The 15,586-nt window shown below is 36.6% G+C and overlaps 1 protein-coding gene across 1 annotated transcript in view; it reads right to left on the reverse strand.

Annotated features, from left to right (window-relative positions):
* LOC134224749 (homeobox protein unc-4-like) overlaps positions 1-15,586 on the reverse strand; it is a 130,181-nt gene that overhangs the window by 1,723 nt on the left and 112,872 nt on the right. Inside the window, exon 2 of the mRNA XM_062704304.1 lies at positions 10,310-10,488. Within this exon, the coding sequence (XP_062560288.1) occupies positions 10,310-10,488 (179 nt within the window). The remainder of the gene's footprint in view (positions 1-10,309; positions 10,489-15,586) is intronic.

Below are 15,586 nucleotides of genomic sequence, written 5' to 3' on the forward strand. Positions count from 1 at the left end.
TACCTGCCAGTAAAACGGAGAACATGTTTAAGGTTGCTAAATTCTCCTTAGCAGAATAACTTAAATTTATTTATCAAATTATGGTGGTTTCTTTCTCATGCATTCTGAGAAGGTATAATGCTTTTGATTTAGCGGAAATTTTAGAATAGTTTGATTTAGTTTTTTTTATGAACAAAGATCAAAATACGCCCTTCGATTGATTCAATTTTTGTTTATTCTTATTTCTCATTTTTCAAACAGTATTTTTTTCCTAACCCAGAATATCCGAATATCCTGCCAACATGACATGATGTGTATGATTATTTCAATGTTACCAACAATATGTATTCAACATTGCACAAATCTTTTCACATCTTGAAAATGGATATGAACTTTTCCAATATAACTCGGACGTGCAGACCTCACTCGATTTTGGCAACACGTCCAAGGATAGTTTTGTTGCCAAAACTGAATGGCTTATTTATTGGTGTGGTTAGCGGCGTCAGTCATCCAGCGCATTTGCGTGCCATGGAGTATGTGTTCTGGTAGAAGAACGGTTTTTTTATACTGCCACAGGGTGCAGTAGTCGAACCGTGTTAAAAATAGATTACAAAATGGCTTACTAAAAATAAACCTATTATATGTTTCCCACCCGAAAACATCCTAGCTCGGACCGAGAATCGAACTCGCCATCAACGAATTGGCAATCCTACGTGTTTGCTCGCAAGGCCAAATGGAGACCCCACATGACAAAATGACGGAACCAATAAGAGTATTAAGGTCTTTAATACAGTGGTAATACGTAGACCATGCTGAAGGTGGCTTTAATTCCGGTTCAGAACAGTTGGCTTCCCTGGGCATAAAGGTAAGATTTCCAGTTATATGAATAAATATTACTACGGTGTACACTAAAGTGATTCAAACTTTGACTTTTTTGGCCCCCTGATGCTTAAACGATTGCATTTGCCATTTCAATAATCCTCCAATTTTTTTCGCAAATTAGGATGTAATTTGATTTGCACACGTCATTTAAAGTTTGTATGGAAATTACTGTGGAAATCGACGCTTATATGAAAGGCCGTTCCGTGAGGTGGTCCATGAACTATTTAACTGTAATCAACATATTGGCTACATAGAACACTTCTCAAGCTGAAAGACAGTTGTTGTTGCATGCAAAAAAAGCGTTCATGAATTCGTGAACTAACGAGTTCACGGTGTATTTTTCGGGAACAATAGTCACGGATTCGGGAATAACCTCACGTTTTCTGGAACGTTCTGGAAAACGTGACTGGTGTTCCAGAATCCATGAATTAAATCATGGTGTATTTTTGCTGGTTTACGAATTCGGGAACGCTTTTTTTGCGTGTGCGAAGCGATTTGTCGTTTGGAAGCAAAGATATGAAGAAAACAAAATTGCTCATTATTGATATTGATGTTATTCTTTTACGTGTTAAATTAAATTTCCCACAATTCGATACTGTTGTTTCATAAGGGCGAAAGTCGCAAACGTAAACAATGTATTTTCCTGCATTCCTCAACAACTAGGACCGCTCCGCTCTCAGCTAACAAGCACTTGGAACTACTGGAGGTCCGCGTCTTCTACCGAACGGAAGTGGAAAATACCGTCAGAAGTCTCTAATCTTCCTGAAATTAGCAGGAGAAGTCAATGTTTACGTTTGCGACATTCGCCCTTATGAAACAACAATGTAGAATTCACTATTTTTACAATAACTTTACTCGCAAGCCTCGAATCGTTTCGCAACAAAGACGACCTGTTTGCTTGTAAAATTTTCTATATTGCCGATGTACTCATATCTTTAAGAGCTTAATGGGAAGCGTTGTGGAACGATTTTCTATAAAAGTTACTGTTTTTATAGTAATTTTCATACAAACTTCAAACTGCGCGTGCTCACTTAAATTACATCCAAATTAACTAAAAATTTAGGAGGATTATTACTGGAAAATGCAATCGTTTAAGCATCTGGGGGCAAAAAAGTCAAACTTTAAATCACTCTAGTGTATACCGTCCCTAGCAGCACAAGTCAGATGAAAATGATTGCATCAACTTGAATATGACTGAATCTGCGACATATGAGTCGCAGTAACTTTCGTGGAACATGTGTGCTGCAAGGTGTCCAATGTATTCTCATACAAATTCAAACTTCGATTATTGGATTTTAATGATAATTGTTTTTATTGAAAGTTTTTATAATATGAATCAATGGTAGCATGCGTTTCGCAATAATACATGCGTTTCGCAATAATAAAACATTCGTAGAACTACGGCTTTGAATTAGGCCAAAAGACACATCAAATAATCCATCTGCTTGCTTGCAAATAACTTCACCAAAAGTGTATGAGAATATATTGGACACGGTGAGTTTTGAAATCTTTTGAAATTCCTGTTTAGAAAGAAGGGAAAGAACTATCTTCTTCACCGTTGCTAGAAGATAGAGGAGACTAGTGATGCAGTACTTATATGAAAAAGGACCAGCCGACTTAGCGACACCCTCATAAGTACCACGGAGTCGGAAATTGAAGAAGGTTTTTGTTCGGTCAGGATTTGCATGAAGCTGGCAATGTCACCATGGTAAATCTTACTTCGAAACACGTAAAGATGTCTACTCAGCGTTGCGGATCTATATCACAAATGTATAAAACATAATATGGTCTAGTAACTTCGCAACTATGGAAGTTAATAATCAATTCCGAAACGGCAATGTCCCAACTGTGGGATGCAATATTAGTAGATCTATTCAAACGCAAATTTTGCGAATATTTTTTTTTCACATTTATAACATTAATTTATCTGTTGAATATAATATTCTTAAACAACGTTCACATTATTATTTCAAGTGTCTCATCCATCTTCTCATTACGTCATCGTGAAATAATTCTCCAAAAAGAGATGTTTGGAAAAATAGTTTTTACAATCCCTCAAGGGTGTAAATAATAGACTAAAATATTCCACCTTTACATGCGATAATTGATTCTTACAGCATGTATTGTCAGAGCATTTGCATTTGTTCGAGCGTATTGAAATGAATTTCACACCAAACTAGGTGAAAAATTAGTTCTCTAATATTAATTGACTCGTTATAAATGCGTTCTTCCCATGCTTTACACCGAGCCGTTGATTAAGTTGTCGACTTCGAAACCTCTGTATAAAGCGAATAAATTGAAAACTCGATTGTGAAGGAGTAGATAAAGCAGAGTATCAGGCATTTACACCTTACCACCGACTTCAATAGGATTTAACGGAATAGTGAATCAATGAAGAAATTGTGAACATTTTTTTCCTCTCCTTAACTAACCGCGCAACCTTAATTGCTTTTTTCACCTCTCGGTGGGTATAAATTAGGATATTTTAGATTAAGCGAATGTGGAAAAAACAGCGGGGAACCTCAAGCTCAGTTCATTTCTCCACAGGTAGCTCAATGTGCGTATCTAATATTGGAAATAGAAAACGAAGGGGTCTCCCAAAGCAGAACCAAGAACCAAGGGAACGCGATAGATGAAAGAGCTCTAAATAAATGATGTTGAGAAGTGATCAGCGAGGAAGTTTTATCGCCTCCGAACTGCTAGTGGTCAGCGGCTTTAGTGACTGTGCATGATATATGATGGATTTGAGGAATCAATTAAAATTTCAATAATATTAACTTTGAATCATAAATTGTCGGTCAATATTAAGGCTGTAGGAATGACGATAACTTGTCGATTTTGACACCATTATACCGCTTTATTTTTGATATCTACCGATTGGGGTCATTAAAAGTTTTAGAGATTGTTATGCATAATTATGACGAATATCACTGAAAATTGTTTTGTCAGGAAGAGTGGTCAAGCTTATTGTGGCTCTATAACTTAACGATATAACGACAACCTGTAGAAACGTTACGGGGGACACGATTATCTCCATGACGAGCTGTGTTCTTGTAGGACCAATGAATCTGACAAGGAGCGTGTATTCTTTCAGTCATGTCAACTAGTGATTACTGCTAACTACGTTTCTTATCTGGGTCTCAAGTAAGCTTTGCGAGCAAAGGCGTAGGCGATTGCCAATCCGGAGATATCGAGTTCGATTCTCAGTGCGCTATAAGATGTTTTCGGATTGAAAACTTTCTCGACACCCTGGGCATAGTGTATCCATTGTACTTGTCACACAAAATACATACTCATGCAATGGCGGGCACAGAAAAGCCTTCAACTAATAACTGATGAAACGCTAATAGAATGCTAAGTTGAAAAGCAGGCCAAGTTACAATTAGAAGATAAAAGTAGAAGACGTCTTTTATCAGCATTCTTAGCTTCATCATATTTGAATATATTTTTAGTTACCGTCAACTGGGGGGAAGATGATCATTTTTAAGACAAAACATGCAATAACAATGTGTGTTTACATTTTAAATCGAAACAAATGTTTTCAAAACACGTACTGCTATACGTTGCAATAATCAACAACTTTAGTTTTCTGAAATGCGTTCGAATTTATTAAAATAAATTAAATTATCACACATTTTTTGAGTAATCTGGTTTGGGGTGAAGTTGATCAAGACAGCTTTACTAAAATCATTATGACCTAGTAGTCAAAATACACTAGGTTATTTGTATGAATGTTGAATTTACTACGTAAAGAAGTCTTCGAAGTAAATATTTGAAACGAAAATAGCGTCATTTATGACTATCTCTCTCTTTCTTCCACAAAATACATTTTCATGATTATAATCGAAAAACTCGGATTTCTACCTAGCGGTAACATTACTTGAACGGAGAATATTGTTGACTACCGTTTCATAAAAAAATCTGGTACTTTTGACTGACACATCAAATGATCATCTTCACCTCAATGATCATCTTCCCCCCAGTTGACGGTACTTAAAATCTCTCAAAAGTTTTCGAGATTCCTGTAAAATCAAAGAATTTCTTTAGAATATAACGAAGAACTACGGCATCCATTTTTTTAAATCTCATGATTTTTTAGAATCCCAAGATTATTCGAAATTTTAGTTTAACGATGTAGCTTCTTCCAAAGTTTATATTTTTGAAACTTAACATCGAAAGAAATTTTTTTTTTCAATTCTAAAATTTATTTCATCGTTTCTATCCAAATCACAAAAGATTTATCAGAAAATAAAGTTCATGATTGAAGTTCTTGTAACCTCGTTGAAAGCCTGAGAAAATAGAAATATGTAGTAAACAATTTTTTTATCTTTATTAATGTGTTTTTTTTTAATATATTGCCCGATTTTTTTCTTGTAAGAGCGGTAGTTTCGGAATCCAATACTTTTTCACTATCAATACTGAATCAACGAGCAGTTGTCATCTTTTTATTCTATGCTTGCTGCTCCGCAAGCAGGCTCTGCCGTGTGTGACCGTGACCGTGTGCCGCTCAAAGCACACAATCCCGTGTCCTAGTGTTAGGTAGGACACTAAAAAGACCTGACATGACGACCCACCAACTAGATAGGAGGTTTGCATAGGCCCAATAAGCTGCCTGTAAAGGTAAACCCTTTAATAACGTTACGCTCACTGAGACAATCCCCTTTCCCATTGGTCAACTGTTAAATAAAAATATCACAAAAAAACGATATTGTTGTTTGATCCTACGTTTTATACTCATTTTAAGCGATTAATAAACTCCCCTCCCCATGTGTCACAGTAAGTAACGGTTACTCAATTTCCCCTCAAGAGCTACGAATATGTGCATAAAGCCAAATAATACTACTCTATACAATCAGGAACAACCTAGGCGAAGAATAAAGGATCACGATTGGAATCTTGGAACATGAAACTGCAAGTCGCTAGGTTTCGGAGGTTGCGACAGGCTAATCTATGGTGAAACAGGTCCCCGCAACTTCGACGTCGTAGCGTTGCAGGAAATTTGGTGGACAGGACAGAAAGTGCGGAAGAGCGGGCATCCAGTGGCTACCTTCTACCAAAACTGTGGCACCACTAACGAGGTGGAACCCGGCTTCATAACGCTGCGCAAAATGCGCTAACGCGTTATTGGGAGTCTGCCAATTAGAGCAAGGATGTGCAAACAGAGGATAAAAGGACGTTTTATCAACTATAGCACCATCAGCGTGTAATTCCCATATGACGGAAGACTCGACGAGAAGCATTATATGTACAGCTGGAGTATAAATACGGAGGATGCCATCTGCGGGACGTCAAAATCGTCATCGGTGACATGAACAGATAGTCTGCATACCGTATCGCATGACAATGTCCAACCATGGCTAAAACCTCCCGAGGAATGGTAGTACGAACACTTTGTTCCCCCACAAGACCACCCAAAAGGCCACATGGAGATCACCTAACCAAGAAACTTAAAACTAAATGGACCACGTTCTAATCGACAGTAAATTCTTCTCTGACATCACGAACGTCCGCAAATACCACAATGTGAATATTGATTCCGACCACTACCTCGTTGCAGTATGCCTGTGCTTCAAACCCTCGACGGTGTACAACACGCGTAGAACTCGAGCGCCGTGGCTAACCATTGTCATCGGGGTATAATTATACCTGTTGGCCTATACAAAATCGAATAAATTCTTCTTCTTCTTCATTGGCATTACATCCCCCACTAGGACATTGCCGCCTCGCAGATTGGTGTTCATTAAGCACTTCCACAGTTAGTAACTACGAGGGTTCTAAGCCAAGTAACCATTTGTGCATTCGTATATCATGAGGCTAACACGATGATACTTTTATGCTCAGGGAAGTCGAGACAGTTTCCAATTCGAAAATTGTCACCGAGAATCAAACCCAGCCACCCTCAGCATGGTCTTGCTTTGTAGCCGCGCATCTTACCGCACGGCTAAGGAGGGCCCACAAAAATTGAAATGAATTCAACGGGGACAAATTCGGCGACGTCTTATCTAGAGTAGTCACCATCCCAACAAACAATTTTAGCTGAATAAACTAGTTTTTTAGCTGAAGAAAACTATTTATGGGCATATACGCGCTTCATCCAAAATCAATGTTTGTTGGGATGCTACTACCCAAGACTATCATGGGTGAACGTTCAGCAAAATTACAGGGATTTCAATAATTCTGTTTTCACACTTTGCCATCTACTGAAATTTCAATTTCTGAACGCTTGATACTGTTATGTCGTTTACTTGCGATATCTATTCCGTTCTTCATTGCTGCACTTCTTTCCAATTTGAACAATTTTTTGCCATCTTGATCCACTCTTCGGTGATAAATATAAGTTTTCCACTTTAAAGTATATCGAAAACATTGGAAGATATGTCCTTGAGATAGTCAACTTTTGAATTCTGAATTAACTAGATTTCACACACTTTTACGATGAACATAAAGATCAAAACAGTAAAAAAAATATTTCGAAAATGGTCAAAAAATTATAATTTTACGGATACAGGTATAAGGAAAAGGTCGGCGTTGAACTTAATCTGTAGATTAAAAAAACACTGCAATAAAGTTAAAAAAATATATATAAGGATAAGGTATAACTATGAAAAGTACAAAGTAAAAAATAAAATAAAGACCATTTTATTGGAAATATAGACTGTTCCAGAAATGATAAGCACATTTTCAAATAGTCGGCTAATTGATAACATTCATTTAATAACCGTAATGCAATTTTTTCGAATTCGTATTTTGTGTTTGCACCTTTTGCCTTTTTTTTAATTAACATGCATATAAATAATAATCATGAAATTGAAACATTAAATCATTTTAGGCTGGGTGGCAAAATATGTCCTTAATCTAATCGCTTGAAATCGAGATTTTGATCCTCAAACATGACCATTTTGCATGAAAAACAGCGCTGGCGTTATAATTTTTTCCGGGGGTGTATCATTAGATTCCTTCAATTCACATACAATTTCTCCTTTTTTATCTCTTTTTGTTTTTATTAACGAGACTTTCAGCCCAATACTGGGTCGTCTCGTACCTTTATTATCTCTGCTTATGTCGATATCTCTCCAGATTGATAAACATAGTTCATTTTTCAAGTTTATGATGTTTATTTATGATCATATGCTCGATGGAATTCCTATCTTGCTTAACTAGCGCTATTGATCGAGACAAAATGTACATTTCAAATTCAAAAATACAAAACATGTATTAAATCTTATTCATTAATTTCAAAAATCAATTAACACTAGGGTACATCAGGACCAGCACTGACTAGACTCGGCTGCAAAGTTATGCATATATTTCCAGTACTGTTCAGCAAACCAAAACTACTACTTCATCTTCTTATAGGCATTACTGGGACATTACCGCCTCGCAGTGTTCTCTACGCACTTCCACAGTTATTAACTGCAAGGTTTCTAAGCCAAGTTACCATTTCTGCATTCGTATATCAAGAGGCTAACACTATGATAATTCTATGCCCAGAGAAGTTGAGATCTTTTCCAGCCCGAAAATTTCATAGACCAGACCGCGAAATGAACCCAGCCACTTTCAGCATGGTCTTGCCTTGTTGCCGCGCATCTTTCCACACGGCTAAAGAAGGCCCCAAAACCAAAACTAAGTGAACTAGAAACTACAATCCATCTATTATAGTTAAATGTTGATAGATGACCAAACCTAAATTGGAAAATATGCCACAAGAAACCACATAAAGAAAGCTCGTTAGCATCAATGAATAAAAATTACTTTTGCCGTAGTTTATCACCTCCAATAAATCACCATGAAGAAAATTTGTTTCACGTATTTAATTTAATTTGAACAGATTTTTGGCACATTATGTTGTGATTTTTGCTGCTTGCCTCTTTATCCAATTTGGTCCTGCCACTGCACTGCTATCAAACCCCATACAGCAGGTTGCTGGCCATTATTCCCTACGGTTTTAGCAAGATGATGGGTCGAGAACACCGAAAGGAAGGAGAAACTGCAACATACGTGAATGTTGTTCCTACGAACATAATCGACTCGCGAGTTATGAGGAATAAGTAAACTAAACGCAACAGAAGGAGCGTAATAATGATCTTTGCAACCAAGATCATCATGTTTATACGCCAGGGCCTCTTCGGAAAACCGAAAATGAAAATTACGAAGGGAAACTACGTCAATTGGGATTTAAGTAATAATAATATTGTTGTTATGCTGGATTATTGCATTTTCTGGTGTAAGGATTTTGACTTTGCTACCAGCCCAGAAAACGACAGATTTTATTGTTGCTTTACATTGCGGAGCGATAGGTGGTGCAGATGAAACCGCACCCCTCGTTCGAAACCATTTAGCTTTCTTTCTCCCCCTGATTTAGGAAAAATCTTCACACCAAGCAGACAAAGGCAGTTTTGTACACAGACGCCACCGATTGTGAACAAATAGCCTCTGAAGCATATCACGCCACGGCACCCTCTTTTGCACTGAACGTTGAATAATTTATTGTACATTTGAGGTTAGCTTAAGAAGAAACATAGAGTTTGATACCAACTGTATTGCCTGCCGAGCGGGTGACAAAATTTTGCTGTGCTGTGTGATGCCGAGGAAATAAATGGAAATTTAAATTAGGTTAGATAACATAATACATGAATATATACATATCAAATAATGGTTTGAGGACTGTTTGGAATTTAGTAAAGGACAGTCTACATATTAGATAGTAAGATTTAAATGTAAATACTAATGATACTTTAGAAAAACCAATAGTCAACAAGGATGGCAGATTTAAAAAAAAATCTATTTAAATCTTTTTAGACTATCCATTTTAGTTAACGGAATGCACTGAAATTTAAAACTTTATTATTTACTTCTAGATATTTTTATGAGGCAGGATAAATCTAATTGAAATTTTCTTCGTTGCCCACTGGCCGGTTACGCATTGTCCTAATATTTTCCAGAATGCTCCTGACTTTTCAAAGACATTATCCTACTAAGAAAACGTACAAGTCTTCGAACAATTTCAAGTAGTAAAAAACAGAAATGCATAAAAATAATGGCCAATAATCAACGGATATATTAACAACCCTAAGATCGAAAACTTCATATAAAAATTTTCATGTTAGACAAGTTATGACGGCTCAAATGCTGAAAATGTTCGGAGATACTAGCTGTCATAACTGATTAGCATCATTCGAGCAATCTCACGTCACTTTGCTTGTAGTACAAGCCAATAAGTTCAAAAAAAGTTAGTTAAGCTATAAAAAGTTATTTAGTAAATTTAGGAAAATTATGTCAACTGGTAATTGTTTGTAATTGTCATATTGACCAATTGACATGCTCTATTATAGAGAGCATCGTTAGATGTACAGCACCTCATGATTGTTCCTATTCTTGAGCATACGATACTATGTTTGCTGCATATGACGAAAAGAATAACAAATAGAAATAAGTAGCATCATCTTACCGCCACTCTGCTTTCTTTTAGATCTAGTCGCATCGCCAAAGCCTCTCGCATAAATACATCTGGGTAATGGCTTGCAGCAAATGCCCGTTCTAATTCTTCTAATTGCCATGAGTTGAAATTTGTTCTCGATCTCCTACGCTTAGATGCACTGCTTTCGTCGTCTCCGTCGGCTGCAGATCCTAAAATAAGGTAAACGCAAATATGTCAATCATTATCGGCTAATGTTTTCGAAGGATAAACGCGTCAGAATCAAATTTTCAAATAAGATCATGGTTTTAAAAGCACACACCTTATTAAAACTATGGGAAGTGTCAATTCAATCAAAGTTAATATTGGCTATTTTCCGGGTATTGGACCACCCGACAGTGTTCTGAAAACCCAGATGTGAATATGTACATTATGTGGAAGATTATGACATGAAAAATGTATTGGAGGTAACTACTTTCCTTCGATGGGACTCGAACCTATGAACCTCAGTTCTGAAACAAATTGTTTCAATCAAATCGGATGAGTATAAGTGCCATTTTTAGGAAAATTAGTATTTCGATCATTACTTCCTTACATTCCGATCTGGACAATTTATAATAGAAAACAATGACATCCTAAACGATTTCAACTTTTTGGGAGAATCCAAAACGTGGCCAAAAATGAACGAGTCATTTAGAAGATTTTTGTACAAAAATAGTATTTTGGCCATAATTTTCGAACCTAAAGTCCAATCTGGCAAATTTTAAATAATACTGGAACATAATTTTGCGTTGATTGCAACTTATTCCAAAAAATAATTGGTTTAGTATAAGTGTCAAAAAAGTGAGACTTCTACGCTATCTATGTGTAAAAAATGGTAGTAAAGCTAAAATTCCCGTACTTACTGTTCAATCCAGCCAACTTTCAATTGGAAATAATAAAACAGGATTCCCCATCACATAAAACCTGTTGCAAGCAAACCGGTTAAGGATAAGTGCAATAAACCCTTTCTTATTTGTATGACCCTTTCTTATTTATATTTTGTATTTAAAAAAATGTATTTTAATCAAAGTTTCTGAGCCCATATTCCGATCCAACCATTTATCAATACAAAACAATCGAGCAGGATTCCGCCTCGAATGGAACATATGAGGTGCAAATCGGTTAAGGATAAGTGTCTAAAAAATGAGTGGCACTTATTTGCGCACAGACACACACAAACACATAAATACACACGCACACACAGACATCACCTCAATTCGATTGGTATATAAAATAAATGTAAAAAAAAACAATACTGTGGGTCTCCGGGGCTTCTATGAGAAGTTTATTTTTGGAGCGAGAATATTGCGATAGCCTTTACGTATACTTACTATACGAGAAAGGTAAAAATCCAATTCTCTATTATCAATTATGAACTACTTTCGTTTAAAAAAAATGCGTTGTTTGTTTGATGTTAAGTTATAATCATGAAACGTCTAAAACAATAGGAACATCCGAAACATTTAGGTGACCGTGTCTGCCTGTCACCCTCTTGGACACCACCTGGATTCAATCCCAATCGACGCCGTTGCCTTTTTATAAAACCAATAATGTCTGGTTACGCTTTTTTCCTCAAAGGATGTTAAACCGTCGGGTTCGGTCCAAGTGTTTGTAAGTTCGATTTTCAGGGTTCCTGTGTGAGCGTCGTCTTCTTGCCGTCGGAGTAGGTTTATCATAACATGTTGGAGCACAAAAGTAGGCATGCTGAAATCGTAGAGCATGGTGTCGGTTCGGCTTGTAAGAAGATAGTAGTGACGTTACATATTTACATTCAAACTCAGTGTTTACATACGTGCTAAACCTGCCTTGTGTTTTGTATGCCGTGCCGTCGGAGTTTATCATTCGTGAGGAAATAAGCTGACGGAGATAATAGTGAGAATTCAATCGCATGGTCAAATACTTTCTTACTTATAATAATTGTCGTTCACTGTTTTGAGTTGATTTTCAACCATGCTGTGTGGCATCAATATCCGTGTACATGCGCACTTCAATATTTGTAAATGCACAAAAAAAAATTCTTTCCATTTGCACTTTTAATAACCAAAAATCATGAATAATTCGTCAAATCAATAGAATATGAATCAAAATGGGGCCTTACTTAGCCGTGCGGTAAGATGCGGGGCTACAAAGCAAGGCCATGCTGAAGGTGGCTGGGTTCGATTCCCGGTCCGATCTAGGAAATTTAATCGTATGGGCATAAAAGTATCATCGTGTTAGCCTCATGATATACGAATGCAAAAATGAAAACTTGGCTTAGAAATCTCGCAGTTAATAACTGTAGAAGTGCTTAGAAAACACTAAGCAACGAGGCGGCAATGTCCCAGTGGGGGATATAATGCCAATAAGAAGAAGGTGAATCAAAATACGCTTTGAAAAGTGGTTCGTATGTAGTTAGTACTGGAAAAAATCATACTTAAATCACCGAGCCCTTTTGCGCAAATAAACTCGCTTGCGATGTTACTTGCGATACTGCCGAATTGCATTTGAGCATTGTTTCAATAATTTACCATAAAAATCATATCGAAATAATTAAATGCGTTCACATTTATTCAGATTTTATTTTTTGTTCAAGTTCAATTGATCAAACGTTATCCATTTCATTTGAAACATAAAATTCCACCAAAAAAGAAAAACGGTACAAGAATGGCACCTGGCGAATTCTGAGTAGCTTAAACTTAATTCCAAAGCTTACTCGAAACCTTAATATTTGAAAATCAATTCATCAAATTTGATATCCAGTAATAATTAATAAGATGAACAAATTTATGTCTCGCATGTTATATCGAATAACAAAAATATATTTTTCAAGAATTTAACATGTTCATTAGAAAACATAAAAATGGGGCGTTCTTTAGCCTAGTCGTAAGATGCGCGGCTACAAAGCAAGATCATCCTGTAGGTGACTGGGTTCGATTCCCGGTCCGGGCTATAAATTTTTCGGGTTATATTTTTTCGACAACGCTGTAGATAGAGTTTAAACGTGTTCGCCTCATAATGAACTTTATGCAAGGCGGTAATATCTCTGCGATATAATGCTAACAAAAAAGAAGAAGAGATAAAAATGTCTTAAAGGCACAAATTTATAGAAGCAACTCAGAGATGAATGAATATCTGGAAAAATAATTGAGAGTTTGATAAGAAATTCCGTTATAGAGCATTAGCCTTGAGCCATTCGCACGAAATCGTAGGTGGTGCTTGGAAGAGAGCATCACTTTCATCCGTTACCACAGATATTGATTTGGGACTAATCGTTATCTCTTAGATGTAAGAAATGCCCTCTCCAATAGTCGAAATCTGTCCTGACCACGTCCTTGTGAATGCTTATGAAGGGGAAGGATAATTAGGTGGACACCTACTCAAGAAAGATGCAGAGAACTCTACGAACTTTCATAGGTGCCACGGGAGGTTTTGGAATTGTCAGTGTAGAAGGTTATAACAGTAGGAATCGTTTTTGGTAGAACGTGGAACATAGAAAGAATTAGGATAGAAATACTAAGTAGGAAAGGGACGAGCCTGGAATTGCACCTACGACCTTCTGCTTATAAGGCAGAAGCCATTACAGAGAACAGAAAATACACTACAAATATTTAACTTTTACCTGGACAATTGTGGATGAAAAATGTAGACGGTTTTGGCGGTTCAATTGGAAACAAGATGGCGTCTTCGCCTATCTCTCATTCTAGTTTTTCTAGGATATCCCTTAAATCTTCGACAATCAAGAAACGTTCCTGGTGATCCTTTTTGTCTTTCGTTAGATTGAGATTTTGACTTGAACCATAACAATTCACAGTACGCGCCTTTGAACGTCTGAGGCCGTTAGCCGCACGACCGCCAAGCCCTACTTCTTTCGTTATTTCCCGCTAATTAAAAATAACAATGTATTCTCTAAAATTGTCAGTAATTATCGAATTAGTTACGTTGATTGAGGTGAACGATTCAATCAGCTCCAACACAGACCCATTGTTTCACCCCCAACACGAGTTCAATTAAACTTTTTTCAATCTCCAACGAAACAAATTAGCGTGTATACGCTGGCAGCTATCACTCTTGTAGCGAACCACAGTGAGAAACGAACAAGATGCACAATCAAGATCAAGTTAGTCATCCATGTAGAGAAGAATAACCTGTGATATACATGCGCCATATTTGGCTGAACGCTATTTTGACATAATTATTTTTAAAAAGCGCTCCAAACTGCTCACAGAACGAAACACTCGGCGAACGAGAACTGGATGAAATCAAGCTTGAAGCGAAATTCGTTAACAATGTGATACCATAATGGAACCAATTGTTGTTGAACGGGTGAAGCCGCGTAACAAAAGCATGTAATCAATAATAATATTGAGAGATCTTATTAAATAATTTCGATACTCTCTTTAGGCTTATTTTCCTACATCGTCAGTCGCATCAATTAAAAAGGCGATACATCATTTAATTCATTAAATGTATGTATGAGATTTTGCGAATGAACCAAAAGATAAGGTTAACAGCTGCAATAGAAGAGAAAAAAAAGTTCATCTTGACTATACCTCTTTTTCACGGTACATGTGGCTCTTGAATGTTTACGGAAATCAAATTATTATTTATCAAAATACATTTTTCAATAAACATAAGGCGAGTGAATTTAAACACATTTATTTTTAAGCTTTGCCAATTTTCTCCCATAATTGATACATCATCAGAATTTAGTGCGTAAGTGCCTCGTCGAATGCAAGCATGTACTGATTCACCGCACATGTATGCACCGATCGGCAGGGGATGGAATGTTGTTCTTCGATCCTTCGCTTCATCACTTTCGAACCGTACAGGTAGTGGTTTGCCGCCTTCCTTCATAAGCCTGCATCTTAAATGAAGTCATTATAAAAATTGATTTTAATTTGAGGTAGTTTATATTTACGAGCACTGTTTTTGTGGGTTTACCATGGGTAACAATTTGCTTCGGTAATTGGATTCGAGAAAATTGATACCTCCGAATAATTTCATCAACATGGTTGGATATGAAATGAAAATGTTGTAAGAATATTCAAAATAGAGATCAATTATCATATCCGACGTAGTTGTATTCAACTCGTTTATCAATATCCTGTCAATATATCTAAGGATTACCAATTCTTTGAGACATGAAAAAACCTTTAATAATTTATTGTAAAGAATTTTATTCTTTATTTTTTCCGTTGCTCTTTTTGCTTGGAAATGACAGATACTGTCGACTTCCATTCTAAACGTCATTTTTACAATCCTTTACAATACCTTTCGTCGCATTCCAAG

This window comes from Armigeres subalbatus, chromosome 3 (genome assembly GCF_024139115.2).
Source record: "Armigeres subalbatus isolate Guangzhou_Male chromosome 3, GZ_Asu_2, whole genome shotgun sequence".
Lineage (NCBI taxonomy): Eukaryota > Metazoa > Arthropoda > Insecta > Diptera > Culicidae > Armigeres > Armigeres subalbatus.